The sequence below is a fragment of the Malassezia vespertilionis genome, chromosome 3, assembly GCF_029542925.1.
Source record: "Malassezia vespertilionis chromosome 3, complete sequence".
NCBI lineage: Eukaryota > Fungi > Basidiomycota > Malasseziomycetes > Malasseziales > Malasseziaceae > Malassezia > Malassezia vespertilionis.
This window is the reverse complement of record NC_079249.1, coordinates 199,742-226,108: the sequence shown is the minus strand read 5'-3', so window position 1 is coordinate 226,108 and position 26,367 is coordinate 199,742. Positions and strand designations below refer to the sequence as shown.

At 57.3% G+C, this 26,367-nt stretch overlaps 12 protein-coding genes and 1 non-coding gene across 13 annotated transcripts; 6 read left to right on the top strand and 7 right to left on the bottom strand.

Moving 5' to 3' along the window:
• Positions 1–101: 101 nt before the first annotated feature.
• MVES1_001584 (uncharacterized protein) lies at positions 102–4,211 on the bottom strand (the record flags this gene model as incomplete). The annotated part of the gene is made up of 3 exons (XM_056206426.1): positions 102–4,022; positions 4,052–4,156; positions 4,209–4,211. 3 exons carry the CDS (start codon positions 4,209–4,211, stop codon positions 102–104), a joined length of 4,029 nt encoding a protein of 1,342 aa, XP_056062401.1.
• Positions 4,212–4,416: 205 nt separating this feature from the next.
• Positions 4,417–5,634, bottom strand: ALG5 (dolichyl-phosphate beta-glucosyltransferase; the record flags this gene model as incomplete). The annotated part of the gene is made up of 1 exon (XM_056206425.1): positions 4,417–5,634. The coding sequence occupies one exon, from the start codon at positions 5,632–5,634 to the stop codon at positions 4,417–4,419; it is 1,218 nt and encodes a 405-aa protein (XP_056062400.1).
• Positions 5,635–5,839: 205 nt separating this feature from the next.
• On the top strand, positions 5,840–6,216 carry MVES1_001582 (uncharacterized protein; the record flags this gene model as incomplete). Its single annotated transcript, XM_056206424.1, has 2 exons — positions 5,840–6,073; positions 6,106–6,216. 2 exons carry the CDS (start codon positions 5,840–5,842, stop codon positions 6,214–6,216), a joined length of 345 nt encoding a protein of 114 aa, XP_056062399.1.
• A 172-nt stretch (positions 6,217–6,388) lies between these two features.
• Positions 6,389–6,495, bottom strand: MVES1_001581. The gene has a single exon. It is a non-coding gene; the product is annotated as a tRNA-Ser (tRNA).
• A 29-nt stretch (positions 6,496–6,524) lies between these two features.
• MVES1_001580 (uncharacterized protein) lies at positions 6,525–7,382 on the bottom strand (the record flags this gene model as incomplete). The annotated part of the gene is made up of 4 exons (XM_056206423.1): positions 6,525–6,685; positions 6,713–7,007; positions 7,036–7,148; positions 7,310–7,382. The coding sequence occupies 4 exons, from the start codon at positions 7,380–7,382 to the stop codon at positions 6,525–6,527; spliced, it is 642 nt and encodes a 213-aa protein (XP_056062398.1).
• A 93-nt stretch (positions 7,383–7,475) lies between these two features.
• On the top strand, positions 7,476–8,930 carry IPL1 (non-specific serine/threonine protein kinase; the record flags this gene model as incomplete). The annotated part of the gene is made up of 1 exon (XM_056206422.1): positions 7,476–8,930. The coding sequence occupies one exon, from the start codon at positions 7,476–7,478 to the stop codon at positions 8,928–8,930; it is 1,455 nt and encodes a 484-aa protein (XP_056062397.1).
• Positions 8,931–9,036: 106 nt separating this feature from the next.
• MVES1_001578 (chitin synthase) lies at positions 9,037–11,898 on the bottom strand (the record flags this gene model as incomplete). The annotated part of the gene is made up of 1 exon (XM_056206421.1): positions 9,037–11,898. One exon carries the CDS (start codon positions 11,896–11,898, stop codon positions 9,037–9,039), a length of 2,862 nt encoding a protein of 953 aa, XP_056062396.1.
• Positions 11,899–12,113: 215 nt separating this feature from the next.
• HTZ1 (histone H2A.Z) lies at positions 12,114–12,578 on the bottom strand (the record flags this gene model as incomplete). Its single annotated transcript, XM_056206420.1, has 3 exons — positions 12,114–12,154; positions 12,188–12,458; positions 12,489–12,578. 3 exons carry the CDS (start codon positions 12,576–12,578, stop codon positions 12,114–12,116), a joined length of 402 nt encoding a protein of 133 aa, XP_056062395.1.
• A 122-nt stretch (positions 12,579–12,700) lies between these two features.
• Positions 12,701–16,795, top strand: MVES1_001576 (uncharacterized protein; the record flags this gene model as incomplete). The annotated part of the gene is made up of 1 exon (XM_056206419.1): positions 12,701–16,795. The coding sequence occupies one exon, from the start codon at positions 12,701–12,703 to the stop codon at positions 16,793–16,795; it is 4,095 nt and encodes a 1,364-aa protein (XP_056062394.1).
• A 167-nt stretch (positions 16,796–16,962) lies between these two features.
• On the top strand, positions 16,963–18,387 carry MVES1_001575 (uncharacterized protein; the record flags this gene model as incomplete). Its single annotated transcript, XM_056206418.1, has 1 exon — positions 16,963–18,387. The coding sequence occupies one exon, from the start codon at positions 16,963–16,965 to the stop codon at positions 18,385–18,387; it is 1,425 nt and encodes a 474-aa protein (XP_056062393.1).
• Positions 18,388–18,464: 77 nt separating this feature from the next.
• On the bottom strand, positions 18,465–19,580 carry TOM40 (translocase of outer mitochondrial membrane; the record flags this gene model as incomplete). Its single annotated transcript, XM_056206417.1, has 1 exon — positions 18,465–19,580. The coding sequence occupies one exon, from the start codon at positions 19,578–19,580 to the stop codon at positions 18,465–18,467; it is 1,116 nt and encodes a 371-aa protein (XP_056062392.1).
• A 149-nt stretch (positions 19,581–19,729) lies between these two features.
• BYE1 (Transcription factor bye1) lies at positions 19,730–22,210 on the top strand (the record flags this gene model as incomplete). The annotated part of the gene is made up of 1 exon (XM_056206416.1): positions 19,730–22,210. The coding sequence occupies one exon, from the start codon at positions 19,730–19,732 to the stop codon at positions 22,208–22,210; it is 2,481 nt and encodes an 826-aa protein (XP_056062391.1).
• A 77-nt stretch (positions 22,211–22,287) lies between these two features.
• MVES1_001572 (histidine kinase) lies at positions 22,288–26,340 on the top strand (the record flags this gene model as incomplete). The annotated part of the gene is made up of 1 exon (XM_056206415.1): positions 22,288–26,340. The coding sequence occupies one exon, from the start codon at positions 22,288–22,290 to the stop codon at positions 26,338–26,340; it is 4,053 nt and encodes a 1,350-aa protein (XP_056062390.1).
• Positions 26,341–26,367: the final 27 nt, after the last annotated feature.

Genomic DNA, 26,367 nt, shown 5'->3' with positions numbered 1-26,367 from the left:
TCATCTGCTTTTATCACGGGGCATGCGTGCTGTGCCGTGCCATGCCACGATGCACTGCGCTGCTTTACTAGGATTCCGTACTATGCATTGCTATAGCATGTTCACGTTTGATGTGGCTCAGTGTGTGCCTGTGTGCCTAGCGCATTGTCCACACGCTCCGCGCGCTCGGCATTCGATACGCCTGCAGCGGACATGGGCGGGGGAGATTGCGCATCGCTGGATGGAGGGCGTTGCGCCTCTTGCTCCATTGCACGCGCATCGGGCACTGCATCTGGAGCAGTGTGCGTCGGGAGCGATTCGTTTGCGTCGGGCTCCTCAGTAACTTGCTCCTCCGCAGGCGCGTCCAAAGCAGCACGCCTTGCGTCGAGCCACGCATTCCAGCGACGGGAACGCGCCGCTGCGTTCCTAGCCAGCGCTTCCTTATCCTCCGCAGAGCGCATCCGTGCAAACACATCTTCCGAGCCCTGCACGAAAAAGAGGCGGTAGGTGTGCATGCAAACGCGGATGTCGAGCCCATTGCGTATTACATAGCGCGTGCCTTGTGCATCTGCCGTTTCTGGGCTTGCAGGCAGGTTGCGCTTGAGCAGCGGTGCTAGCGTCTCGGCCGCGAGTCCTTCGGTAGGTGCCCAGAGACAGTAGCTAGCCATGTACTGCAGCCAGCGCTGCTCCCGGTCCTTGGGATCTTCCAAGGTGAGGTCGTCGTGGGAGAGCAGCTGGATGTGCAGCTTGTGTGGTGGCACTGTCGCGCGCATTTCTTCCTGCGTGCCTTGTGCAGGGGCGACTTCGATGCGGAAGAGGTGCTCGTCGCGCCCGACCACATTCTCTGCGTCCATACGCGCGCCAATGAGCCGCCTATATAGCCGCACGTCGCGCGCTTCGCTCGCCTCGCCGTCCTCGGTGCGGATTGCGGCGAGTGCATGCTCCGTCGCGTCGAAAATATGGAGCAATTCCTGGCTCTTGGTATCGGCACTGATGGTCAAGGCGCCTTTGACCAGTGCATGGATCACCTTGTCGAATGTAACGGCAATGTACCCATGCGTCCCGTACATGAATCGCACACACTCTTCGTAGGAGCTCTGGTCAATCTCGCCATCCAAAAGGCGCGTGATGAGCTCGAGCAAAATGGCATAGTAGTACGCTGGGTCCAGTTGCAGCACCGCGCGGTCGCTGGGGGGCATTTGTGCGTGCGCGGGCGCTTCTTTCGAGAGGCGCGAGTGCGGCGCTTGCCCATTGCGCGCTTGCATTGCCGCTGCAATCGCACACACCATGCCAGCAGGCCCACTCGCCGTGTCAATCATTCCGAGCTCGGCCGCGAGCGGATTGACTTTGGTCCACGTGTCCGACTTGGCTTGTACCATCTCCTGAGCAACCGTGCGCAGCTTGTGCAGGCGCGCGTAGAGCAGCTGCAAGAGGCGCACAAACACGTAGAGCATCGTGTTGACAAATATGTTGGCGGGCGCTGCCTCGCTGTGCTTGGCATTGCTCGCAGCGCTCAGCGCCTCGGGCTCTGTATTGACGTGCCATGTCGAGGCGGGCGCAGTGCCTTGGCCGGCGTGCGACTCTGCATTGTTGCGCAGTGCATGCTTGCGCAGATCGCCGCCTTTGCGTGCGCGGCGCAATTCCAGGTCGCGCTGCGATTCAAACTCGCTCTCTTCCTCCTCTTCCACGCTTGCCTCTTCTTCCTCGTCGCGCTTGCGCACCAGCAGCGTGGCAAACGCTTCCTGCGAGATGCCAAAGAGCTTGGGGAGTAGCGCCTGAAACGTCGACTCGATCCGCTCGCGGTCATGCGCACTGAATCCGCTCGCGGCGCGGTCCATAAAGTGCATCGAAAGCCGCAGTACATCGGCGAGAATGTGGCCATCGGCCATCAGGTACTCGAGCTGGAAGCGCGGCACAATGGCCGGCAGACCACGGTCGAGTTCAAGTCGTGTTTGCTGCTGTGCAGCGCGCAGTGTCTCGATCTCGTGCACAAAGGATTTGGTGGTGATGGCCTTTTTGTCCATGCTCTTGAAGTTGACGCCTTGGTGGTCGAGCGCCTCGTAGAAGTTGCGCGCATCGACCTCGCGCCATACCTTGTTCCACTCGCGCTGTGCACGCTTCCACTCCTCGTCTTTTTGTTTTAGGCGCGCAAGGACAACAGGGACAGCCACGGCTGGGTTGTCGTGCAAAGCAGCAATCACTTCCAGGCCGTGTTCGCGCCCGTAGACTTTTTTAATGATGCGCTGGTAGATGCTCTTGCTCTGCCCGCCGAGCCCGGGCTTGAGTCGGAAACTGGCGCGCTCTTCGGCGTCCATGACGGCGATCCGTGCGGCGATCGGTTCCAGGAGTGCAATGGTGCGCAAGTTTGCCTCGATGTGGTAGTCATACTCGTGGCGCTCTTCCTCGGAGCGGTACAGCGCATCTTCGTACACATTCTTCTTGTGGGGATTGAACGATTCGCCCTCGCTCACCCAGGTAGGATGGCTGATCCACTTGTCGTTCAGCACTTCCCAGCAGAGCGGATCGCGGCCAGAGCACGCCAAATTGACCTCGGATTCGGGCAGGCGCCGGTAGGAAGGGCCGTACGATCGCTGGTCGTGCAGGTCAACGCGGTCGCGCTCAAGGGCGGGCACATTCTCCAGCACCACATCCTCCGTCTCTGTCCAGCCGTGCTTGCTCATGTCGTAGCCAACCAACGACTTGAACGCGGCGAGCAGTTCAGGCTGGCCGCCAAGGAAGAGCGCGGCGCGGTCCACGAGCGTGTTTACATCGATCACGTCCTGCGTGTAGAGGTTAAGCAGTTTGAGAAAGTCGAGGTAGGTTGCGCGGTCGTCCATGTGCTTCTTGACGCGGTCAAAGAAGGCGACTTCGTTGAGCGACGCCATGTGTGGCATTTGCATCACATTGCCGCCCATGACACGCATCGGAGGGTAGGATTGCATGTCGTACATGGGTGGCTGCATGTACCCTGGCGCACCCGGCGGCATTGGCTCGTAGCCAGGTGCAATTCCAGGCATGGGTGCGTACATCTCTGGTGCCTCGCCGTGGGGAACGGATTGCATGTAGGGGGCAGGGGGAGACAGACCATCGACCTTGGCATGCTTCGTCCGCTTGCTGCGCGCGCCGTTCTTGAGGTGCATCGGCACATCTGCGGCGTACGGCGTATCCTCAACGCCACCCACGCTGCGCTTTTTCCTGCCGGGAGGCGGGATCGGCGCTGGTTGCGGCACGTTGGGCGGGAGCCGCTCATAGTTGATCGGTTGGGCGTCCGGTGGGCCCATTCCGTTTGTGACATGGCCAAGCATGCCAAAGAGACCGCCGCCGGTACCGCCGCCAGGCGCGCCCGTATCGGGAAGAAACTGCTTAAATTCGTCGAGCAAATCTTTCGCGTGGTCAAACAGGACAGTGACTTGTGCATACACCTCGTGGATGGGACGCTGCTCTTTCTGGTAAGTCTGCAAAATCTCAAGGAACTGCTTGTACGTGTCGGGGTCGCCGGAGAAGCGCTGCTTGATCTTATTCACATAGTTGATGGCGTGGTTAAACTCGACGGGTGGGCGTACGCCTTCAGGGGGGGCGGGCTCATAGCTGCCCGGCGGCATGCCGTATGCAACCGGCCGCTGCTTCGGTGGACCACTAGGCGACAGCGGCCTCCCATTCATGCTCAGCCCCGGCGCGCGATTCTCTGGAAACTCTTGCGGCGAATAGGCAGGCTGGCTCGGTGGCGCGTGCCGCTGGGGGCTGCCGACACGATCGACGGGCCCAAGCTGCATGCCATGCGGGGGGCTCTGTGCCATGTTGGAACCTTTGCCATTCATGCGGTTGATCGCGCCGGCGATGCCGACGCCGCCCAGGGTTTGGGTCGTCGTCCCAGCAGGGGTGGTGACAGTGATCATATTTCCATCGTTCTGGTCGACACTGCACTCGATACGGTAGCCTGGGGGAAGAAATGTGTTGAATCCCTGGATGAGGCTCGGCTGTCCACGGAAGAGCGTCGAAACACGCTCAATCACGCCAGGCGTATCGATCGTCTGACTTTTGAACTGTTGTGAGCGCGGCTTCATTTACGCACGTCTTTCATGATATCGAGGAATCGGTTGTACACATCAGGATGGTCTGTAAACTGGACCTTGACTTGGTCCAGGTAGGACAATGCATCTCGTACGTTGAGCGTTGCCTGTCAGCGCAAGGCGCGTCAGTAGCTGTTTCTTTTCATTCTCGCTACGCACCATGGTCGCCAATTGTCACACGTACTGCAACACGGCTATCCGTCTACGCTCCAGCGCAACAGTCGCTTCACTCGCTGCAGCAGCGCGCTTCACCCAACTCGAGACCTCGCTCGTGTGGGGCTTTTCGAGACGTCCGCAAGGCGCGCTGTACGCAGTTGCAGCCCGTGCACGTGACCCTCCACTACGCAGCCCGAATGCCTCCACACTTCTACGGTGCATAGATGCTCGGCGGCTTGCGCCAGCGGCCTATGGTATAGTTCGTGCGGATCACGACAAGATCGCGCGCCATGAGAATCGAGTCAGAAAACAAGCTGATCTTGCTCCCGTCAATCTCTTCCCATTGCACGGCGACTTCAGCGACGGGGAGCGGAAGTCGTAGCAACACGTCCTCTCCACGCGTCGCTTCCGCGCGCATGATGTGCACATGTTCGCTTGCGCGGCCCGCCATCTCCGCAAGGAGGATGAGCTCCACATCGAAAATCCAGCGGTCAATGTGGGCGAAGGGAAATAAAAGCCTGGCCGTTGCACGTGCAAACAGTTTAAAGCCGCACTGCGTATCTTGGATGCGCGGCTGCAGCGGGAGGAACGTGCGCTGCTCTTTTGCACGCTGCGAAGAGGGCAAGAGCTTTTCCCACAGGCCGCCGAGACTCGGCGGGCGCAGTAGTATACTGAGCAGGAAATGGAAGCTGCGCATCAGAAAATTGCGGACCACGCTGCGCTTGACCACGGCGTCGCTCGTGACGAGATGTGCGCGCGAGCCAGCGACAATCGCATGGCCCGCAGGTGTCAGGATGCGCACCATTTCCGCGGCAAGGGTGGTCAGGTCAGCGAAGCGCGTCGCACCGTCGGCATCGGCAAAGAGCACAAATGCACCGCTTGCATGCATCACGCCGTGGCGCACCGCCGCGCCCTTTCCGCAATTCTCAAAGAGCCGCGTAATGCGGATAGATGCGCCGCTCGGTAAATTGCACTGCTTTGCATATTTGAGCGCGGTTGCGTACGTCGTGTCCCGCGAGCCGTCGTCGACCAAAAGGAGCTCGTAGCTTGTGAGCGGCGAAGTGAGCGGCTCGACGGGCGCATCAGGGCTTGTAGGTGTCGCGCCTTTACCGGCGAGGGGTATCCCGTTTTTACGCAGCTCCTCGAGGTACGCCAATGCATCATCGAGCATCGCAGGGAGGCGCTTCTCCTCGTTGTACATGGGGACTACCACACTGAGCTGTGTCATCGGCGCATCGTAGATCGATGGCAGGACCTGAGGAATCGTATGGTCGACATCTGTATATGTACACTCCTCTTTTGTGGTATGCACCTGCTTGGGAGACACAAGCACAAGAACTGCATATGGCTCAGGGTCAGCAGAATACACACGTACCAGGACGACAGTAAGCACTATCGTTCCTACCAACACGGGTATCGAGACAGTCATTGCAGTGTCAATCACGACATTTATAATATAGGTATGCACCGAGCCATCATTGGGAAGCGCGCCGCCTGATCCGGCGCAGCATGCTGCACCCATGAATGCGCTGTGCGAAGCTGCACGACACGTGTGCACGGTGATTGAATCACGTGATACATGGGAGCCCCGCACGAACCGCGGGGCCGCACGGCTCTCTTCCCCTAGCGCAACTATGGCTATTCAATTCAAGTTCCCCGAAGACGGCTGGCAAACGATTCTTGCGCTTGCGTTTTTTCTCTATGTGGACAATGCTGCCGCTGGATCGCCCGGCGCACGCATCAAGAATGCAATTGGCGGACAGGGCACCATGGACACGGTCCGCAAGTTGGTCGTTGCCGTACACGTCGTCGAGGCGCTTGCAATGCTGGCCGTGAACCTCAAGCGCGGCTCGTCTTTGGCCACTACAGTACGTGTTTGAGGTGCAATGCTGATATACAGGTGAAGTGGGTGCTCAGCACGTTTGTGCTTGGCTACCCATCGTGGGTTACGTTTGGCAGTATGTACTATGGACTTAACTCACATGCAGAATTGAACAATGGCGTGTGGTAGTGGAGCAATAGTAGAGCGAGCGCATGCGCTACAACGCGCTTGTCCTAGCGACAGTTTATAGCTGGCCATGCGCACTGTGCTACCCTGTTCTCCGCCGCCATCCCGCCGGCGCCCCTCCTTGCCCAAGCACCCACGTGAAACTCGTTGCGCCGGAAATTTTATAAAAAAAATTCGACAAGAATGAGATTCGAACTCACGCGGGCAGAACCCAATTGCTTACCAACCGTATCGGTTGTGCTTCATAGCAGGCAACCGCCTTAACCACTCGGCCATCTTGTCAAACTTCCGACAAAAATATACTGTGCATTCTACATAAAGGAATCGTCACTTTCGTCGGCAGGCGCGTCCTCGACGCCAGTGCCCAACAGATTTGCGACATCGTCTGCAGGTTTCGGCTTCGTTGCGGATTTGATTCGTGCGCGGCGCTGGTCTTCTCGCCTTTTTTCTGCAATGGCCTCCTCGGAGTACACTGGGGTCAGATTGGCTGTGAACGTACAACTGGAATAGTCGCGTGCGCTAGCGTCCTCGTTGCGCCGTTGCTTCGCCTCTGTAATCTCTCTTTTCTCGTCGTTAATCGAATGGCGACATACCTGTTGCAACGCAAACTCCTTTTTTTTGCGTCCCAGAGCACGTTCGCGTTCCTGCCGCTCCGCCGCGTAGTCGATTTGCCGCTCCACGCGCGTTTTGTTGAGTCGATTGACAATGGCATTCTCACGTTCCTTTACATAAAATCGTTTCACTCGCTGGTCATTAAAAAATGTGACGGCACCGACTGCCATATCGCCCGTTTTCTATTATGAGCTACGCACAAGCACGTACCTTGACGTTCGCGTGTGGTGTGTAGATAATGGTAATATTGTTTTTCTTGTTTCCTTGGATTGAGTTCGCCTTTACAAGCTGAGCACAGTCTTCCAACAGCGGATCAGGAATATCTGTCCATTCCATAGACTCAGGCAGACGGGCGTAGACGTGTGCGGAGGAAAGCTGAGTGAGTCTCGCGCCGACGTACCTTGTCTACATGAAACCATACATCCTCCGGCATACCGTGTCGCAACAAGTCTTCATCTTCGCGTAAGGACAATCATATACACACTTTCCACTTTATCACGACCCATATACAGCGTCACCGGCGGATCCACCGCCGCGGACGTGTAAAAAAGCACCATGGCTGCCGTTGGGAAGGCTCGTGCATCGACACGTTTGTCACGTGCCGTCCGTGTTGGTGTTGTGTTCGCGCAGCGTTTTGTGTTGTACACAGCATGCCGGGGCCTGCACAAGGCCTGGAGTCGCGCATGAATGCGATGTCCATCTCTGGACATGAGTATGCTAATGGGAATCGCAGCACAAAACCTCCGGGTAGTGCGACCGCACTCTCAAACACAACGTGGCTCGCCGCGCAGCAGCGCAAAGCAGCACACCAGCCGTTTCAGCCACGCCCACTCAAAAACGTCGTAAATGCAGAAGGAAAGGGCGCTACCCGCCAGCCACTTGCATCATGTCATGCGATTGGGAATACACCTACTGCCACGCATGCGATGGTGGAAAAACCGAAGCTTGCTCGACCGCCGAGTATGTCGACGATGCGCGTTGCGCCTCCGCCGCGCGATGGGCTAGATAATGCACGCAGTGCACGCACGGTTGATGATAAACGCAGCTTTAGAACTCAATTGCAAGCACAAACACGCACAGCACCATCCCAAGACCCACCTACCTTTGACCTTGGGCGGTACGATGGTGGTCTGGAACGCGACGAAAGCAAAGGGCGACGCGAAACGGCACATCGCTTAAGCGGCGAAGACGATGCACTCGCGATGGACTCATCTATGGATGGGCTGAAGCATAACCCCACGCGCCAATGGAGCCTGTCCCAGTTTGAGATTGGACGGCCATTGGGCAAAGGCAAGTTTGGGCGTGTCTACTTGGCGCGCACCAAACCAGTGCCTTCTGAGCAGCTTCAAAACCAAGGCTACGTGGTCGCACTGAAATGTGTGTACAAGAAGGAGCTCGTAGAAAACAAGGTGGATCTTCAGCTGCGGCGCGAAATCGAGATCCAAATGAACTTGCGCCATCCGAACGTGCTGCGCATGTTTGGCTACTTCCACGACCACGGCCGTATCTTTATGATGCTCGAGTTTGCCGGGCGCGGCGAGCTGTTTAAGATCATGTCCAAACTACCCGATCGGCGCTTTGATAAAGCGACTGCGTCGCGCTACATTGCCCAAATCGCCGATGCGCTCCAGTATCTGCACTCGAAGCACATTATTCACCGCGATATCAAGCCGGAGAATCTTTTGCTTGGGATCCGCGGGGAAGTCAAAATAGCCGACTTTGGCTGGAGTGTGCACGCGCCGAGCAACCGGCGCGCGACGCTGTGCGGCACATTGGACTACCTGCCTCCTGAAATGGTCGAAGGGAAAACGCACAGCGGCGCTGTGGATCTGTGGGCGCTAGGCGTGCTCACATACGAGTTTCTGGAAGGAATGCCGCCGTTTGAGGAGCTCAGTGGAGCGAGTATGACGTACAAGCGCATTGCCGCAGTCGACTTGCGCATGCCATCGCACATTGACGAAGACGCGCAGGATCTGATTCGATCTCTATTAAAGTACAATCCTGCAGAGCGCTTGCCGCTCTCGAAAGTGCTTCGCCACCCTTGGATTGTGCGTCACGACCCCAACGCGCATGTGCGTGCCTCCAAGTTTGTGAACAAAAGTTGAAGCATTTGTAGCTGCTGGTATGTTACCTATTCACGAGTCGAAGTATGGCATATAGGATCGAGCCAAGGAGCTGTATTCCGTTGGTACATGCAACGATACCCTGAGGTCAGTGTTTGTGCAGCATACGTACCAATACGACAAGCACGTAGACGCGTGCGCGTGTAAGATTCGCTTGGGGATCAAACGTATGCGTCAGGTCCGAATCGAGAATAATGCCTGCGAGCAAGGCGTTCGATAAAGACCACAACAGTAAAACGTTGGTGCGGACGTTTTTGTAATAGTCAAACACTTGGGTCGAGGAGCGGCCCATGCTGGAGCTTGGTCCATCCCGCACATGAAAGAGAGCCTCTTCATATGCAGCGTCGATATCCGTCTGTGCGGATGGCAACGAGACTTGCACCGTACCTTTTTCTGTCGATGTAGCCGTGCCGAGGTGGCATGGTGAGTCTGTTTTGCGATACCCGCCAAAGTTTGCATCGTACAGATTGCAAAATGCATAAATGTGCAGGACGCTGAGGTTAGTCATATAGAGAACGTACTTGATATAGGTAGGGACCAGCAGAAGGTACTGGAGACTGCATGTCAAGAGATGCCATGGGTCAAGCGCAAGCAATGCGCCGACAATGTATACTGCGTACGTCGCAACAAACCCCACCATGGTCTGTGCAAACGTCGAGTGGGGCGCGCCCTGGAACAGGTTCACAATGCAGAAAATGCCCGCAAAGAGCATATACAATGCGAGCAGTGCAAAGATGACGACCACAGCCGTATATTTCCACTCACTGCTCTGCGGCCGATTGCCCAGCGCAAGGACAAAACATGCAATGAGCGTGCCGATGTAAATAAAGTGCATGATTTCATTTACTACCGGGATCCCATGCAAGCCAAAACGGTCCAGCTCCATGCCGCGGGTCAGCACCCGGAAAAAAATGTAGCAATTCGCGACGCTAAACCAGGCAACGACCATGGTGATAAACGAATACACCATTTCAAAACTCAGTGCCGTCTTTCGCCCACCAGAATGTGCGGATTGCATAAATCGAAAGGCGTGCTTCCATGCGTACAAGGTGGATAAAAAAGGCCCATTCGACCATTGCTGCTGCTGCGTGATAAACTCCGAGACATGGTGCGGCGCGGCGGTGATGCCTTTGGCAGACTCCACATACTGTACTATCCACCGCGCGTTTTGCTTTGCGACCAGCTCAAAACTGAGGACGAGGTCCTCGGCGCACATGTTGGAAAGAAACGCGTCTGCTTTGTTTCCATATGCCTCGCCCTTGAAATACGACGCCAGAGGGCCAGAGCCCGTGATTGGGTCATTGAGCAGCGCAGCGTACCGATAGGCAATGGGCGCACCGGGCGCGGGGCAAGTGTGTCCAAGCACGGACTCGGTAGGCATTTTCAGCGTATTGCTCGACTTGTACGCAAATTGTTGTGCGGCAACGAGCGGGTTCAGCAGCGCAAGAGGGAATCCCGCACGCTTGTTTGTATCCACGCTCAGGCCACCAAACGCGCCAGCAACGCGAGCGTTCCGCTCAAAGCACCGCCAAAGTTTATAGATGGATTTGTGAGCCGGCTTGGTGCCTGCGTCGAGCAAAATACACACGGTGGGCTGAAGTGCGCGTGAAAATGCATCAAAGAACCAGCGGTGTGAGTTGTTTTTGTGTGTGCGCTTCTCCTTGAGACACAAGAGCAGCTGCACGGGCACGATTCCATCCTCTGCGCCGCGGAACTGGATCTTCCGATCGATGGAGAGCTGGGTCGTGTATTCGTACACATGCGCCTGCACCTCATCATTGTCTACTCTGCTCTTTGCGATGCCTTCCTGGTATACCCCAATCGCAGCGAGGCAGTCGAGCACGCGCGGGTGAAGATGCTCGCGCCCATCGGCGATAATAGCAACCACAACCTTGTTCCAACTCGAGCGTCCCCACACGCGGCTGTCTTTGAGAGCGCACAGGTGCGCGATGTTTTTCATCACACCGTGAAGTGTGCGTGTAAAGTAGGTCTCGTCCTTGTCGTGAATGGTGATCCCAATAAAGATCTCCGTGTGCCGATTGTACATAGTTTGGCGCAGCGTAAAGTTTTTATTCAAAAACATCTCGGGGCCGCACGTCACCGCCGAGTAGCGCAAGTGTGTGTATTCCTCCGCATCGCGCAGGTGCACAAAGGAGTTGAGTTTGGAGGGTATCGGGAAGTTTAGTACAAGGTTGTCATATGTCAGTGCGACATTGCGCGTCGTGCTCTGATATTTTCTTTGTGGCAAAGCATCAACATGCATTGCTGCAAGCGTTTTCGCCTCGTCGGCGCCATACATCGCACCACACGTAGCGTGCCAAGGGCCATCGTACACGGGCTCTGTGCCGTACGTACTCTGCGCCGCGCTTTTCCGATCCTTTTCGGCATAGCTATCGTGGCTTTGCCAGCTAGAATGTTCCAAGGAGCTTGCTTGAGAAGATCGAGAGTTGTGCGAGAAGCGCTGTACTTTGGTGGGGTCGTGTGGGTATATGTACTGCGCCTCGTTGGGGTAGGCGTGGTGGATTCCAAGCGCAGAAGGGTCCTGGTCCTCCGTTCCGGTAAAGTTTGATGCATACGCGCTATGCATGTAGTTTGCGTCGTACTGTGTAGCATCGTAGGCATAGGATGCGTCGTAGCCGTACGCAGCGTCGTAACCATACGTAGCGTCGTACGCATATGCGTGCGAGTCATGCACAAGCGGCTGTGAATAAGTCGGAGCATGCGCTGCAGCGTCGACAGTTTCCTGGTTCGGTGCCTCATTTGGCGCCGCGTCCGCCATCTGCAGCGTGTACGCCCCTGGTACAGTCTGGCTGGCATGCGCCAACACCTCCACTGTTTCTTGCTGTACAGGCTCATCGTTCAGAGCTTGCATCACTTGTTCGTATCGCGTCACAGGTGCCTGCTCCATACCAAGATGCGGTGCTTCCAGCGCACCATCCCATCTTGTCATCGTGACGACAAAAGCAAGAATCTATAGTGCACCCGTCCATCGTGGCTCGTAGAAGTTGGACGCGCAGCCTTGCGCGCCTCCACCTCCACGTGGCACAATAAACAGACAAGCCTTATCGCTACAGTGCAACGTTACGTGGACTACAGAACTGCGACGGCCAGCTACAAGTACAGCCAGGAAAACAGATGAATATGGATGCAATGCACGGAATGCGCTTACTCGGCGGCACCCTTTTTCTTGCCCGGGTTCTTGATGACTGTGGTTAGCGCACACACGAAGCTATACGCACGCGACTTGTGAATATAGGGAAGCACACCACCCCCTGCAATCGTAGCACGGATGAGCGTGTCAAGCTCCTCATCACCACGAATGGCGAGCTGCAGATGTCGCGGCGTGATACGCTTCACGCGCAAGTCCTTGGATGCGTTGCCAGCCAACTCGAGGACCTCGGCAGTAAGATATTCAAGGATTGCGCTCGTATACACGGCGGCCTTGGCACCGACACGCAAGTTGCTCGACGCGCGCTGCTTGAGATGCCTGTGGATACGTCCAACAGGGAACTAGTGTGAGCCACAAACCACAGCACGTACCTGCAGACCTGCGCGAACCGATTGGGATACGGGCTTCTTCGCCTCTTTCTGTGTCGTAGGACCAGACTTGCCACCAGTACCAGCTGCCATATCGAAGATGGTAGTTTACACCAAGTCAGAAACGGCGCGCGAGGATCAACACATCATAGCTCGGCCGAACACGCGTATACGCGCGTGACTTAGCTCAGCAAGGTGGCTGCGCCCCACCTACGATGCACGCTTCGAGCCCGCTGCAGGTGCCGCTGTGCCTGCCGCTGGACGAGCGCGTGGACTGGGCAGAGGTGCAGCGCGGGATCGAGCACCCGAGTGTCCCGGGTATGGACGAGGATGACTGGTCGCGCGCCGAGGATGTGCAGCGCAGCGTGACATGCTCCCTGTCTTTCTTCCAGCCGCTGCATGGGAAGGAGCACGACGGTGATACGTGTTTCGCCGTTGGGTTTTCGGACGGATCTGTGGAAGTGTACGCACAGCGTATGCGTGCTGAAGAAGCCGCATACGCGCCTCCATCGCCGGCATCCAGCAGTGCACACGTGTCCGTGCGCGGGCATTTGCGCAACTCGCCAAAAACATGGGGGCATACCAACAGCGAGCCGCTGCGCGCCTCGTTGCGCGACTCGAGCATTGCAATTGGCACTCCGCATCCAAGTATTGCGCCTACATCGCCGGCGCATGTTGGGTCGCAAGAGCCGCGCAGTTATGCACATCCGCCTGCCGAGCAGGTGTTGGAGCAGCTTCAAGCGGGCCATGCGCATGTAATTGAGCATCCTCGCTCTGAAGCACACACAGAGAAGCCACATGCGAAGCACGAGCTGCATTTGCATAGCGTGCCGCAATGCACGGAGCAGGAACACACCACGCAAAACGAATCTGCAGCGTTTAGCGAGCCGCTGGCGTATGCATGCGACGGGCAAGTGCGCAAGGTGCGGTCTTTGTACGGCCCCGACGCCTCTCCTGTACTGGCACTTGTCCTTGATACCCAGCGCTCCGAAGGCGCAATCACCGATTATGCCGACAATGCCATGGCGCCGAAGGATGCACTTCTTCTTGTCCAGCAGGCGTCTGGGCGCATCACTGTATGGTCCTTGCCGCTTCTTGAATTTCAAGCCACGACCATTGTTCGCATTGCGCAACTACCAGGTGCAAAAGGCGCGCACCAAGTGCGGTTTACTTTTGCGCGCGAGCAGCATGCCGGCGATGCACAGTCCGTGCTTGCTTCGCTTCCCGCCGCCGAACATACCCAATTTCACGTGTATCCATTGCCAGTGCATGCACACGATACCCAAGTGCTGATTCCATCTCTTGTATGGGTCGAGTTCCCTGCATGGCCGAGCAAGCTTTTTGTGCTGCGCATCGACGTTGCGTACGGAACACTGGTGCTCTGTGCAGTGCTCGACGCCCCACACGGCCCTCGCTCTGTGCACCTCACTGCGAGCGACACATTTAGCTTGGCTGTACACACGGTGCATCAAGGCGCCCTGCAGTGCACCCCCTACGCCATTCCCGACTGGACCCAATTCCGCCGCGGGGCGGCTCCGCAAGCTGCCGCGATGCGAGACAGCCAAAGCCATATGGAGTCCACTTTTCTTGCGCTCCTTGGCAAGGCACATGACGGCGACGCTGCGCCGCCTGTTGCTTGCGCGCGCGGGCACTATGCATTGGCAGCGATCCTAATGCTCAGCACTACCTGTGTGCTCGCATTCCAAAGCACGGATGCTGCGTGCTTGCTTTTAGTCGACAGCGCGGAACAGCCCATCCGTCATCTTCTTCCCAGTTCATTTGTTTCCATGCATGTGCTCGATGCGCCGCGTACGCTGGGCGTCGTATGCAAAGACCACATTTGCACTTTGCGCGCAGGCACACTGCACACTGCACAGCGTACTCCAGCCGAGATCCTCCCTGTGTACGACCGGCTTCTCCAGGAACCGCTCCAAAGTCTTTCTTTTTCATGCGCACCTTCACCGACTGCGATTTTGCCACTGAGCCTCTCGCGCATTCTGGTCGCTGAGCGCAACGGCCTGTACGCTGCATCTCTCCTTGATCTTTTCCATGGCACACCACACGAGGCCAGCAATGATACGCGTCCCGTCTGGGACGCCAACGTAATCCTCTTGCAGCAACTCGCCAACCCACGCACCGGGACGCGCCACATTTTTGGCGGCTCGGACGCGGGCGATCTCGTGCTGTGGAACTTTCAGACGCTGCGTGTGGAAGCGACATGGAGCTGGTTTGCTTCACCGCTGCAGTGTATTGTACCACTACAGGGCGTAAATAATTTATCGCGACTGTACGACTGTGTTTTGTGCGTAGCGCAGGACGGCACGACCGCGATTCTTGCCCTGGACGATTTGCGCCTCGTGCAAATGATCCCGGGGTGTGGCGCGCCGCTCATGGGTGCTGCCGTGAAAGGCAACGAGCTGCTGCTCCACTACGAGGGCCGTGCGCGAATTTGGTCCATGGAGACGCACGAACTGGTCCGCAGCGTACATGCGGAGCAAATCGAAATGCTCCTCAGTCCGTCCAAAGGCGAGCACTGGATCCAGTTTTCTGTGCCGCGCGCGCCGCGCAGTGCGTCGTACAAGCAGGAGAAAGCAGGGATGCTTTCAATTTGTGGCGCAGCCGCACAGGGTGCAGTACCTGTTCTTTATGCCAATGTGCGCCGCGCGATGGACACTGCGTGCAAATCGCTGCGCGGCGCGCTCGGCGCCGGCGCTTTTTCCAGTGCGCTGGACGCGTACAAACTCGGCGCGAGTGCTGCGCCGCTGGCGTCGAGCGATAGCGCCGCTGACAAGCTGCTAAACACCTTTGTTCCAATCCTCCGTATTTTTCTTCCTGTGCACTTGGACGGCGTGTTTGGCAAGCTGGGCACTGCGCTTTTCGGCTCGGCCCCGCCCCCGCTTGCGCTCATTCCTGTCGTTGCACGCGGCAGTTTTGTCGGCGTGAAGCAAGGAAAGGATGCGGGAGACGTTGCACAGCGCTTCTCTTTTACGCCTGTCACTACGGCAGAGCATATGCTTGCAATCGTTGCATTCCTGCTTCTCCTGCACATGATCGAGCATTTGCAGCCGCTGTGCAAGCCTGCACTCCACGGTCTTCTCACGCCGGATTTTATGGCCCGGTGCACGCAGCCGCACGCCTTCCAGCGACCGTGCCTTACCACAGTTTGCCGCTACATGCTCGACGAGAATGAGGTGCTGCGCACGAGTGCGAGCCTTGTTTTTGAGCACTACGTCAAGTCTACTTCGCGCGAAGAGCTGGCCGAAGCAATGGCGACGTGGGCAGCTTTCCTCGAGGGCCACGAAGAGCCAGGCACACCCCACGCACTCTTGCTTCTGGGCCTCCTTGCGCCGGTGCGCTACGTCTACTTCTCTCCCTTGCTCCTGAAACGCATTGCGGTGATGATCATGCGCTACCTTACGACGCCGATTGTCGACGCTACCACTACATGGCACGCCTACATAGCCTTGGAGCTGTGCTGCCGCGGATGCGATATCTGGCAGCATTACCTCGACGCCGTCACTCTCGTGCGTTCCATTTTTGCGATGGCCACGGGGCCAGACGACGAAATGCGCTTCCTTACGCTCTCCGGCCTTCCTCTCCGCGGCTTGGCTCGCCGCGCGACGTTGGCGTTGGCGACACGGCAAAGTACCTTGTTTATGAGCACGCTCGCGATGGATATTTTGCATCCACCTTCGCTCGAGCACGGCCAGGTCACGCTGCGCCTCGTCGCGTTCATGATTCGGCAAAAGCCGCTGGTCCTCTACCCGAGCCTGCCTCGACTTGTCGAAGCGGTCGTCAAGTCGCTCGACCCCACCGTCGCGTCCATGCGCTCAAGCATGGTCAAGTCTGCGACGCTGATGCTGAACGAGCTTGTAAAGACATACCCCTCGATTGCATTCCACGGGCCCATGCAGCGGCTCGCCGTCGGAACGCATGACGGGCCGGTCGTGCTGTACGACTTGAAAACCGCGACGCGCCTCTACATTCTCGGCGGGCATTCCACGCCCGTGACTGCGTGCAGCTTTTCTCCAGACGGCCGCAGACTGTTGTCCATGAGCCTCGAGAGCGAAGTGGTGCTGATTTGGCGGCTCAGTACGGGGTTCCTCGATATCTTCGTTCCTGGTGCCATCTCGCGTCTCGCACGGAGTCACGACCCCGCCGAGGCCGACCGCGCGGTGCATTTTCATCTGGGCGATGCCGCACTATTGGCTCCGGCACAGACACTCACGCAAGTGTCATTCGAGTGGCGCAACTCACAAAGTGTGCTTCTCCGCGTTGGCGAAGCAAGCGTCACGCTCGGCATCGTATAATGCACCTCTGTAGCTGCACGTTTTTCGTACCCTATCGCTTGGGCCAACTGTACGCCTCCCGTGGGCTGCGCAGCGAAGCACACCAATCGCAGTGCAGCGGTATGTGGAGGTGTCGGTGCGGGCCTCCCCACACAGCCTCTTCTTACGCCCGGCGGTTCCGTAGTGCGATGACGCTCCAATTTCTGCCCAACAAGCCAGTGCTCCCGCTCAAGGCGCAGCATGATCCATTCCCATGGATGGCACGAAACGTGCCGCGGCTGCTTGATTTTAGTCCGATGCCCATCCCGCGTGAGAATGTAGTGCTCGCATGGGCCCACAAGCTTGGCTTCGAGACGGTGTCGTACTCGGGTGAGTACTTTAACATTATCACGATGATGAATGAAGTGACGCGTTTGTGTATTGACATGAATGTGATTACCATTCTCATTTACACCCTGTTTCACCTCACTGCCAACGCGGGGCGCTTGACCAGGCGTGTGGGAGGCTTTGCAGCCGCGCTGTTTATTCTGTCCTGGCCGTTCTGGGCGGGTACGGGCACGATCAACATGCTCAACTTTTTGCGCACAGGCATCAGTTTTCGTACGTCGCTACTTGCGTGGGACATCATGCAGATCCGCGACGTGGAAGAGGTGAAAAGTTGGAGCTACTTCAAATTTATCTCACATCTCTGGCTCTTTCCCATGGAGGAGAACCAAATCGAAGCGCGCAGGCAAAAGTTGGGGTACGAGCCAAACGCACGGATCGAGTGTTTAAAGCAGATACCCGAAGGTCTCGTCCATCTCGCGATTGCAGGCGTCCTGCTGTTCTTTGTGCCGCCCGCGTCTGTGTACGACTCGCTTGACTTGCTGCCAAGCGTCGTGCACAATATCTTGGTGGGGTTTCTCATTTACCTGCTTCTTTCTTCGATGGGTGTGCTGTCGCTCAGCCTTGCAGGATTCATACTGGGGATCGAGCAGCAGCCCATGTTCCAAAACCCGCTCGGCGCGACGCGCGTGCGCGTATTTTGGTCGCGATGGAATAGGGCGATTGCCACTGTGCTGCACCGTGTGATTTTTGGGGGCAAGAATACGCACAAGACACTTGATCAGCGCAGGAGCGAGACGAAGGGTGTTTCGAGCGCCCCAAACGGCTCCAAAGTCAGCGCGCTTCGTCAGCGTGTCGTGGCCGAGGAAGAGAAAGAGCGCTCCGAGATGCCCACAGAAGCACCACCTAAAAAGCGGCGGCCATTTTTGCCCATGGCGGCCCTCGCAGTTACCACATTTTTTGTCTCGGGCCTCTTCCACGAATACTTGATTTTCCAGGCCTTTCACGCCAACTTTGGGTACAATACCGCCTTTTTCTTGCTGAATGGATTTGCCACCGTACTGTCCAGCGCTGTGCAGCGCTACCTTCCGTCGGTGGATCGAAGAATACATTGGTCAGTGCGGTACGCGCTCATGTGGACATTCTACTGCTTCATCGTCCGCCTGTTCCTCTACCCGTTCATTGCCGCCAACTTCTTTGCCTCGTTCCAAAAGGTGTTCTTTGAGCTGATCATTCCGCGCAAGATGGAGCGACCCAAGCCCATGTTTATCTATCTGTTTCGGCAGTGAGACGCGGCAACCATGCCATCACTCGCTAAACCATAGCTGTTTCTAATGCAAATTCGGGTAGCGTTTCCTGCATACGTCTACATGGGCACCGTAGGCGGCACAGGCGGGGGGAGCGTCGGGTCCATAGCCTCGGACCCGCTTTCAATCGACACGCCAAGACCAAACTTGGAGTCTCCGTTCAGGTGATCAATCTCGCCAGAAAACGTGAAGGCGAATGCGGGAGAGATGCGTGCCTCATAAACAGACGAGAGCTTGCCCAAGCTATCGAGCTGCGCACGGAGCGAAGACATGCGGAACGAGTATCGCGCAGAAAGCGTCGCTTGCGCGTCGCGCCGCTGCTGCATCATAATCATCTGCAAGTCGGCGGCAACGTCCACTTGCTCGCTGAGCTGCTGCCAGTATGTAAATTGGCCAACACCCTGCGGCTGCCACTGGGCGCTCGCAATCCAGTCCTTCTTGTCGCCCACAAGCTTGGCCAGGTAGCCAATGCTCGCCTCCTCCACCTCGGGGCTCGGGCGCTGGAAGACGGCCTCGGCACCAATGGCAAAGCGGTGCGTGAGCGTCTGGAGAAAGTTGGCAACGTAGATGCCCGTGCCATTCACCGGCGACGGGTTCAGCGCCTTGAAGTTCATGCTTGAGTCCGTGCCCTGCCAGTCGTACTCCATCTGGACAAAGGTCTGTCCAGACGGCGGCGCAAGCTGCGCCTGGATTTTGGAAATGTGGCCAGGCATCCAGCTGCGGTTTAGACGCATAGTGACATTGCCCGTGTCATCCAGACCAGCCTGGTAGAAGCGCATATTATCGCCATAGACTGCGCCAAAGTTGTACGCATTCTTGCCGACGCCTGCAAGTGTAAACGCGTGCGTAACCTGGAAAATGGGGTTCATGCTTAGCGCTTTGGTCAAGTCAGCGCGCGCGCCTTCAAACTGGAAGTTGGTCGTCTGCACCATCTTGACCTCTGCCTGCAGCTTCTCGACAGTGCCCAGGTTGGGCAGGTTCAGCGCTTTGCGCCTCTCGCGCAATGCTTGCCAAGCATCGGTAACCGGGCGCAGCACAGGGTCTAGCGCGGAATAGTACGAACGGAGCGTCGCCTCAATCGAGGGCCTCTGCACAGTAATAGAGGGAGTGACCAGTTGCGTGTCCGTGACGTGCGGCATCGGCACCGGAACGGGTGCGGGTGCAGCTTCTGCCATTTTCTGCCCAGTCGGGTGAAGGAGCGACAGGGCGCTGTCTGACCCGAAGAAGAAACATGGTCACGTGACTCACACCTGGTCGTCGCCACTGCGTAAAGGTCTCTGTGCGATTCCATAGACTGTAGCAGCGCTTATTTACTCTCGCTGCAATGGCGTCTGATACAGACGGTGCGAATCCGCGACGCGGCACACGCTCCAAGCGTCCTGCTCAGCGGTACATGCCTGAACCGACCGGATCCCAAGATGCTGCATCGATACGCGCAGACACTTTACCGACAGAGGCGAAGAAACGTCGGCGTGCGTTGCCGTCGGAAGAGGAAGAGAAAGAGGAAGAGGAAGAGGAAGAGGAAGATGACAAAGTGTACTGCGTGTGTCGGAAGCAGGATAATGGGTCTCCTATGATTTGCTGTAGTGTGTGTGGTGAGTGGTACCACCTCAAGTGCATGGGCCTCTCAAAACGCGTCGCGGATGCAATGGACGAGTATGTATGCGATCCATGCGAGAAATCTACTTCCGTGGGTGAGACGCGAAGCAAGGACGAGAACGAGGACGAATTTAAGGAGGAGGATGCACAAGAGGACGAAGGCGTCGACGACGATGCGTACGAAAAAGCATCGTCCGACGAAAACGAGCGGCCCACAAGGAACGTTGCACCACGACGTGCCGCACGCGCCGCTGTGTCGCGCAAGCGCGCCAAAACGTCGACCACGGACCCTGTGCGCGTGCATGTGCTTACCACGTTTACCAGCATTTTTACGCCCCTCTTTGCGGCACACGACGCGGAGCAAGCGCGAGAGAAGGCCAACATATACGCGGAAGAACTTGAGCACGAGCTACATGCGATGCTTGGGAACAAGGAAAAAGGGCGCTTGTACAAGGAGCGTTTCCGTACGCTCAGCTTCAACCTCAAAGACCAGCGGAACACATCGCTGCACCGGCGCATTACCTCGAACGCGCTTTCGGCTACAGAACTAGCACACCTAAACAACGAAGAACTTGCAAACGACACGATCCGCGTGGCAACAGAAAAAGCAAAGCGCGACGCTTTGCAGCAGTCTGTTTTGCGCGAACAAGCAGATGGCCCCGCGCGGAAAATCACGCACAAGGGCGAGGTGGATATCGAGCGCGAGAATGCGCCGTATGCACCGCCACAAGCAGTCGAAGAGCCGGCTCCTGCAAAGCAGGAAGCACCCGAACAAGAGAGCAAGGAGCCCGAGGCGGCCTCAGCGACGCCATCGCCGCCGAAAACACATCCATCGCTCGACTTTGCACGCGCGTGGAAAGATGCCGTGCACTCGCCGCGCAACCAGGAAAGCGCGCCGACGGACACGTTCGACTTTGACTTTGACACCACCTATACACCCGCGCCGGAGCCCGAGGCAGACGCACTTGCCGACGGGGCAAGAGAAGCCAACGACGCGTCTGGCGACGCAGACACCTACATTGATTCTTTTCTCGACGATCCCGGAGCGTCCGTGCAGGATGCGCCGCTTGCCAAAAGCACCACCCCCCCCGGCACGCCGCCACCGAACGCGTTGGGCCGTGTCCGCCATGCCAAGCCACGCGCCGTGCCTTTGGAGGCACAGCCCGTCGTTTGGGACGGCGTCGTGACGATGCCCGAGTTTACGTCGGCCTACGTGCATGCCCGGCAGCTCAGTGCTCCGCTCTACAAGCCCGACTCGCCTTTGTGGCCCGCCATTTTCGCCGGCACAGAGTGCATGGTCGAAGGGCGTCTTCCCGACCGCACCGCCATCGACTACCTTTTGCAGGTGCGCCACTCGCCGCGGAATGATACGCTCTTGCTTGTACTTGATGCTGGCGGTGATATTGATGCGCCAGAGCGGCACCACGAGACAAATGATACCTTGCACAGCTCTGCTTCGCTCGATAAACTAGTACACTACTTTGCCGACAAGAACCGTTTCGGCGTGCTGACTTCCGCGCCTGGAACGCAAGGAACATTGGTCAAGGACTTTTATATCGCGCCGCTCCGCGCACACACCGAGGTTCCCGACTGGGTCTATGCCTTGCGCCCCGACGGACTCGGTAAAAAATGGCACGCATCGCGCCCGGCGAATATTCTCCTCGTTGTGCTTGTGTTTTTTAAGTCTGCTTTGGAGACACAGCTGCGCGAGCCGCACGCATTTGCGCCTGCACCTGCGCCTGTACGTCCACCTGCGCCTGCGCCTGTGCATGCACCCAATGCGCCTACGCCGGTAGCGCTCGACGCACTGCTCAATGTCAATCCAGACGCAATCCAAAATCTGCTATCGACACTGGGCAATGCCAGGCCGCCGGGCGCACCGCCGGGCGTGGTGCCTTTTCCCCCGCCCATGCGGCCGCCTCCGATAGAGCACCAGAGCATCCCGCCGCCGGGCGTGCCGCCGCCGCCTCCCATGGCGCGCCCCATGCGTGCTTGGGGCCCAAGCGCTCCTCCTGGCGAATCTCGCGGTCCGCCCTTACCGTGGGATGCACCGCGCCCGCCGTTTCCCGGCTACGGGCTGCCCGAAGCCCCTCCCGGTTTTAATACGTCGCGCGGCGGATGGTACGGCGGCAATACCGATCGGAGTAGCACAAGCCCGTACAACGGCCCCCGAAAACAGCACGGCGGACGGCGCCGTGAGCGATAGCTGCTGTAGCCGTAGAATGCCACGTGCGATCGATGCTTTTCATTTGCGCGCCGTGCGCCGCAGCTTGCCGGGACAAAATGGCGGCATCTGTATCGATGCCGCAGTGCCCGCCAATGTGCCGGAGCTCTCCGTACGCATTGCCTGTGCCGAGCCCCAATGTCATGGCCACGGCGGACGGGTGTTTGGATTATGTATCTGCACTATTGCACGCGGTGGTCTACGCATCGGAGGAGTGCAGCGAGCCGAAGGGCGATGAGAAAGCGCGGGCGGAGGCGCGCTATGCAGTAGACTTTCCGCTCGCACCGTTTCCCGAGCACGAGCGAGGCGTGAAGCTAAATCTGATACAGACGCTGATCCAGACCATGGCGCATAAACTATGGGACATGGAAGACCACGATATGGAACAGAAAACCGGAGCGCATCGCGGATCGCGGATTGCCGAGCGTAGGAGTTTGCCCTACCCCCTCTCCCAAGCACACCCCCTCAGCTCCGAGTACCCTTTGAGCTTTCCCATGGGCATGGAAAACAATGAGCCTGTTATTCTCTCGTATCGCAAATCGTCGCGCGCGCCACGAAACATTACCGGCTACACATTCTCCCCCCCGCTGCACGCCGGCATGCAAAGCTTTTCTGGCTTTAGTTCGAATCAGCCGTCTCCGTACCCCCAGACCAGCGAGGTTGACCCGATGGAAATGCTCGAGCGCTTCAACGAGCAGAGTGGTCTCAGCGCCGAGGAAGAGCTGCATCTGCTCAAAGCACAAGTGCAGGACATTGCGCGTGTGTGCAAAGCCGTTGCGCTGGGGGACCTGACGCAGCACATTATGGTTCCCGTGCAAGGGCCCGTCATGGTTGAGCTCAAAGAAATTATTAACCAGATGGTCGACCGACTGAGCAACTTTGCGAGCGAAGTCACGCGTGTATCACTTGAAGTTGGCACAGAAGGCAAGCTGGGAGGGCAAGCGGGTGTCGAAGGCGTCGAAGGTACCTGGAAAGAGCTCAAAGATGTGGTCAACAGGCTTGCCGAGAACTTGACGAATCAGGTGCGCGGTGTCGCCCTGGTTACCAAAGCCGTTGCGCGCGGCGACCTCTCCAAGAAGATTGATGTGCAGGCCGACGGCGAGATTCTAGAGCTCAAGGTGACGATCAACGTCATGGTAGATCAACTTCGCCACTTTGCCAATGAAGTCACGCGCGTCTCGAGAGAAGTCGGCTCCCAGGGCAGATTGGGAGGCCAAGCGCACGTTCCCGGCGTCAAAGGTGTCTGGAAAGAGCTGACTGACAATGTGAACCGGATGTGTTTGAATTTGACCGAGCAGGTGCGGTCCATTGGCATTGTGACCACCGCCGTGGCCAAAGGTGACCTCACCAAGACCATTGAAATTGAGGCGGAGGGCGAGATGGCGCAGCTGAAAGACACGGTGAATAGCATGGTGAGCCAGCTGCGTGTATTTGCGAGCGAAGTAGTGCGCATGTCGATGGAGGTAGGTACGTATGGCCGCCTCGGTGGACAGGCGCATGTGCCAAACGTGGAAGGGATCTGGAAAGACTTGACCAAGAGCGTGAACAAGATGGCCGACAACCTCACCTCGCAGGTGCGAGAGATTGCGCGCGTTACCAAATGCGTCGCAGAGGGCGTGCTGACCGAGTTTATCACTGTCGACGTCAAGGGCGAGATTTTGGAGCTGAAAAACACGGTGAACAACATGGTCCGCCAGCTCAAGACCCTCTCCGACGAGATCATCCGTGTCTCGGTCGAGGTCGGCACTGAAGGCCGCCTGGGTGGCCAGGCCAACGTGGCAGACGTCAAAGGACAATGGCAGGTGCTTACAGAGCGTGTCAATATGATGGCGAGCAACTTGACTACGCAGGTACGCTCGATTGCCACGGTGAATACTGCCGTCGCGCGCGGCGACTTGAGCAAGACGATCAATGTCGAGGTCCGTGGAGAGTTTCTCGATCTCAAGCTGACGGTAAACAACATGGTCGAGTCGCTGCGCACCTTTTCCACAGAAGTTACCAGGGTCGCCACTGAGGTCGGCACTGAAGGAAAGCTTGGCGGACGCGCGACTGTTTTGGGCGTCGGCGGGACGTGGAAGGATCTGACCGACTCGGTGAACACTATGGCGGCGAACATTACGTTACAAGTGCGCGCAATTGCCTACGCAACCACCGCCGTCGCCCGCGGCGACCTGACACAAAAGGTCACCATTTCTGTTTCCGGCGAGATCTTGGACTTGGTCAACACCATCAATAACATGATCGACCAGCTGTCCTTCTTTGCCTCCGAAGTGACGCGTGTTGCAAGGGAGGTAGGCACCGAAGGCAAGCTTGGTGTTCAAGCGCAAAAGAAAGACATCAAAGGCAAGTGGGCAGAAATCACGGACAATGTCAACATCATGGCCAACAACCTTACCTCCCAAGTGCGTGCGTTTGCGCAGATCACTGCGGCGGCAACAGACGGCGACTTTACGCGCTTTGTCACCGTCGAGGCTAGTGGTGAGATGGACTCGCTCAAGACCAAGATTAACCAAATGGTGTACAGTTTGCGCGATAGTATCCAGAAGAACACAGCCGCGCGTGAGGCTGCCGAGCTTGCAAACAGGAGCAAGTCTGAATTCCTGGCCAACATGTCGCACGAAATTCGCACGCCTATGAACGGCATTATCGGTATGACGTCCCTCACCCTCGAAACCGAGCTTTCGCGCACACAGCGCGAAAACATGGTCACCGTCTCGACGCTCGCGGAAAATCTTTTGGCTATCATCGACGACATACTCGACATCTCCAAGATCGAGGCAGGCCGTATGAACGTGGAAGAAATTCCTTTTAGCTTGCGTGGTATTGTGTTTAGCGTGCTCAAGACACTCTCTGTGCGTGCTGCGCAAAAAAAGCTCAATTTGGTGTACGAAGTCTCACGAGACTGTCCCGACCCGCTAATTGGCGACGCGCTGCGTTTGAAGCAGATCATCACAAACCTGATTGGAAATGCCGTCAAGTTTACCGAAAGCGGCGGTCGCGTTGTGCTGCGCTGCAAGCTGAGTGCATACCGTGGCAACAACGAAGCCCTCTTGGAATTCTGCGCGTCTGATTCGGGCATTGGCATCAAGCAGGATAAGCTGGACATGATTTTCGACACATTTTGCCAGGCAGATGGCTCGACTACGCGCAAATACGGCGGCACAGGCCTCGGTCTCTCCATCTCGCGGCGTCTTGTGAATTTGATGGGCGGCGACATGTGGGTGCGAAGCCATTTTGGCAAAGGCTCTGATTTCTTCTTCACCATGGTCGTCAAACTGGACAAATTTTCCAAGGACCAACTGGCGGAGCGGATGCGCCCTTACATCGGACGCAACGTTTTCTTCCTCGATACAGTGCACGACAAGACTGGCGTGGCGCATATGCTTACAAAGCTCGGACTGAAGCCACTTGTATTCCATTCCCTCGAAGACGCGCTTGCGCGCCCGCCATTGTTCAGCCGCGTAGATGCTATTGTGACGGACAGTGTTGCGCTTGTTCCGCAGCTCCGTGCAAACGAACAGCTGCGCTACATTCCAATCAATCTCGTCACACCCGAAGTGCTTTCCCTAAATTTGACATTCTGTCTAGACTACGGCGTTTCGTCGTACATCAACACGCCACTGTCCTTCGAGGACTTGTACTATGCCCTGCTTCCTTCCCTGGAAAGCTCTGCCGCAACACCGTCCGAAGGCAACAATGACGTAAACTTTGACATTTTGCTGGCAGAAGACAACCTGGTCAACCAAAAACTTGCTTGCAAAATCCTGCAGAATCAAGGGCACCATGTGGACGTGGTGGACAACGGCGAGCTGGCTGTTTTTGCAGTGCAAAAGCAGCGCTACGATGCGATTCTTATGGATGTGAGTATGCCCGTGATGGGCGGTATCGAGGCGACCATGGCGATTCGCGAGCACGAACAGGCGCTTGGCCTCAGCAATATCCCCATCATTGCGCTCACGGCGCATGCGATGCTGGGAGATAAGGAAATATGTCTGCAGGCAGGCATGAATGCCTATGTCAGCAAGCCGATTCGAAGGGTGGAGCTCGTCTCCACGCTCAACTCGCAGCTGTGCCAAAAGAGCGAGGCGCAGGAAGCGGATAAACTGCCGTGACGGTCCAGCCCAACTCGCCACATGCCA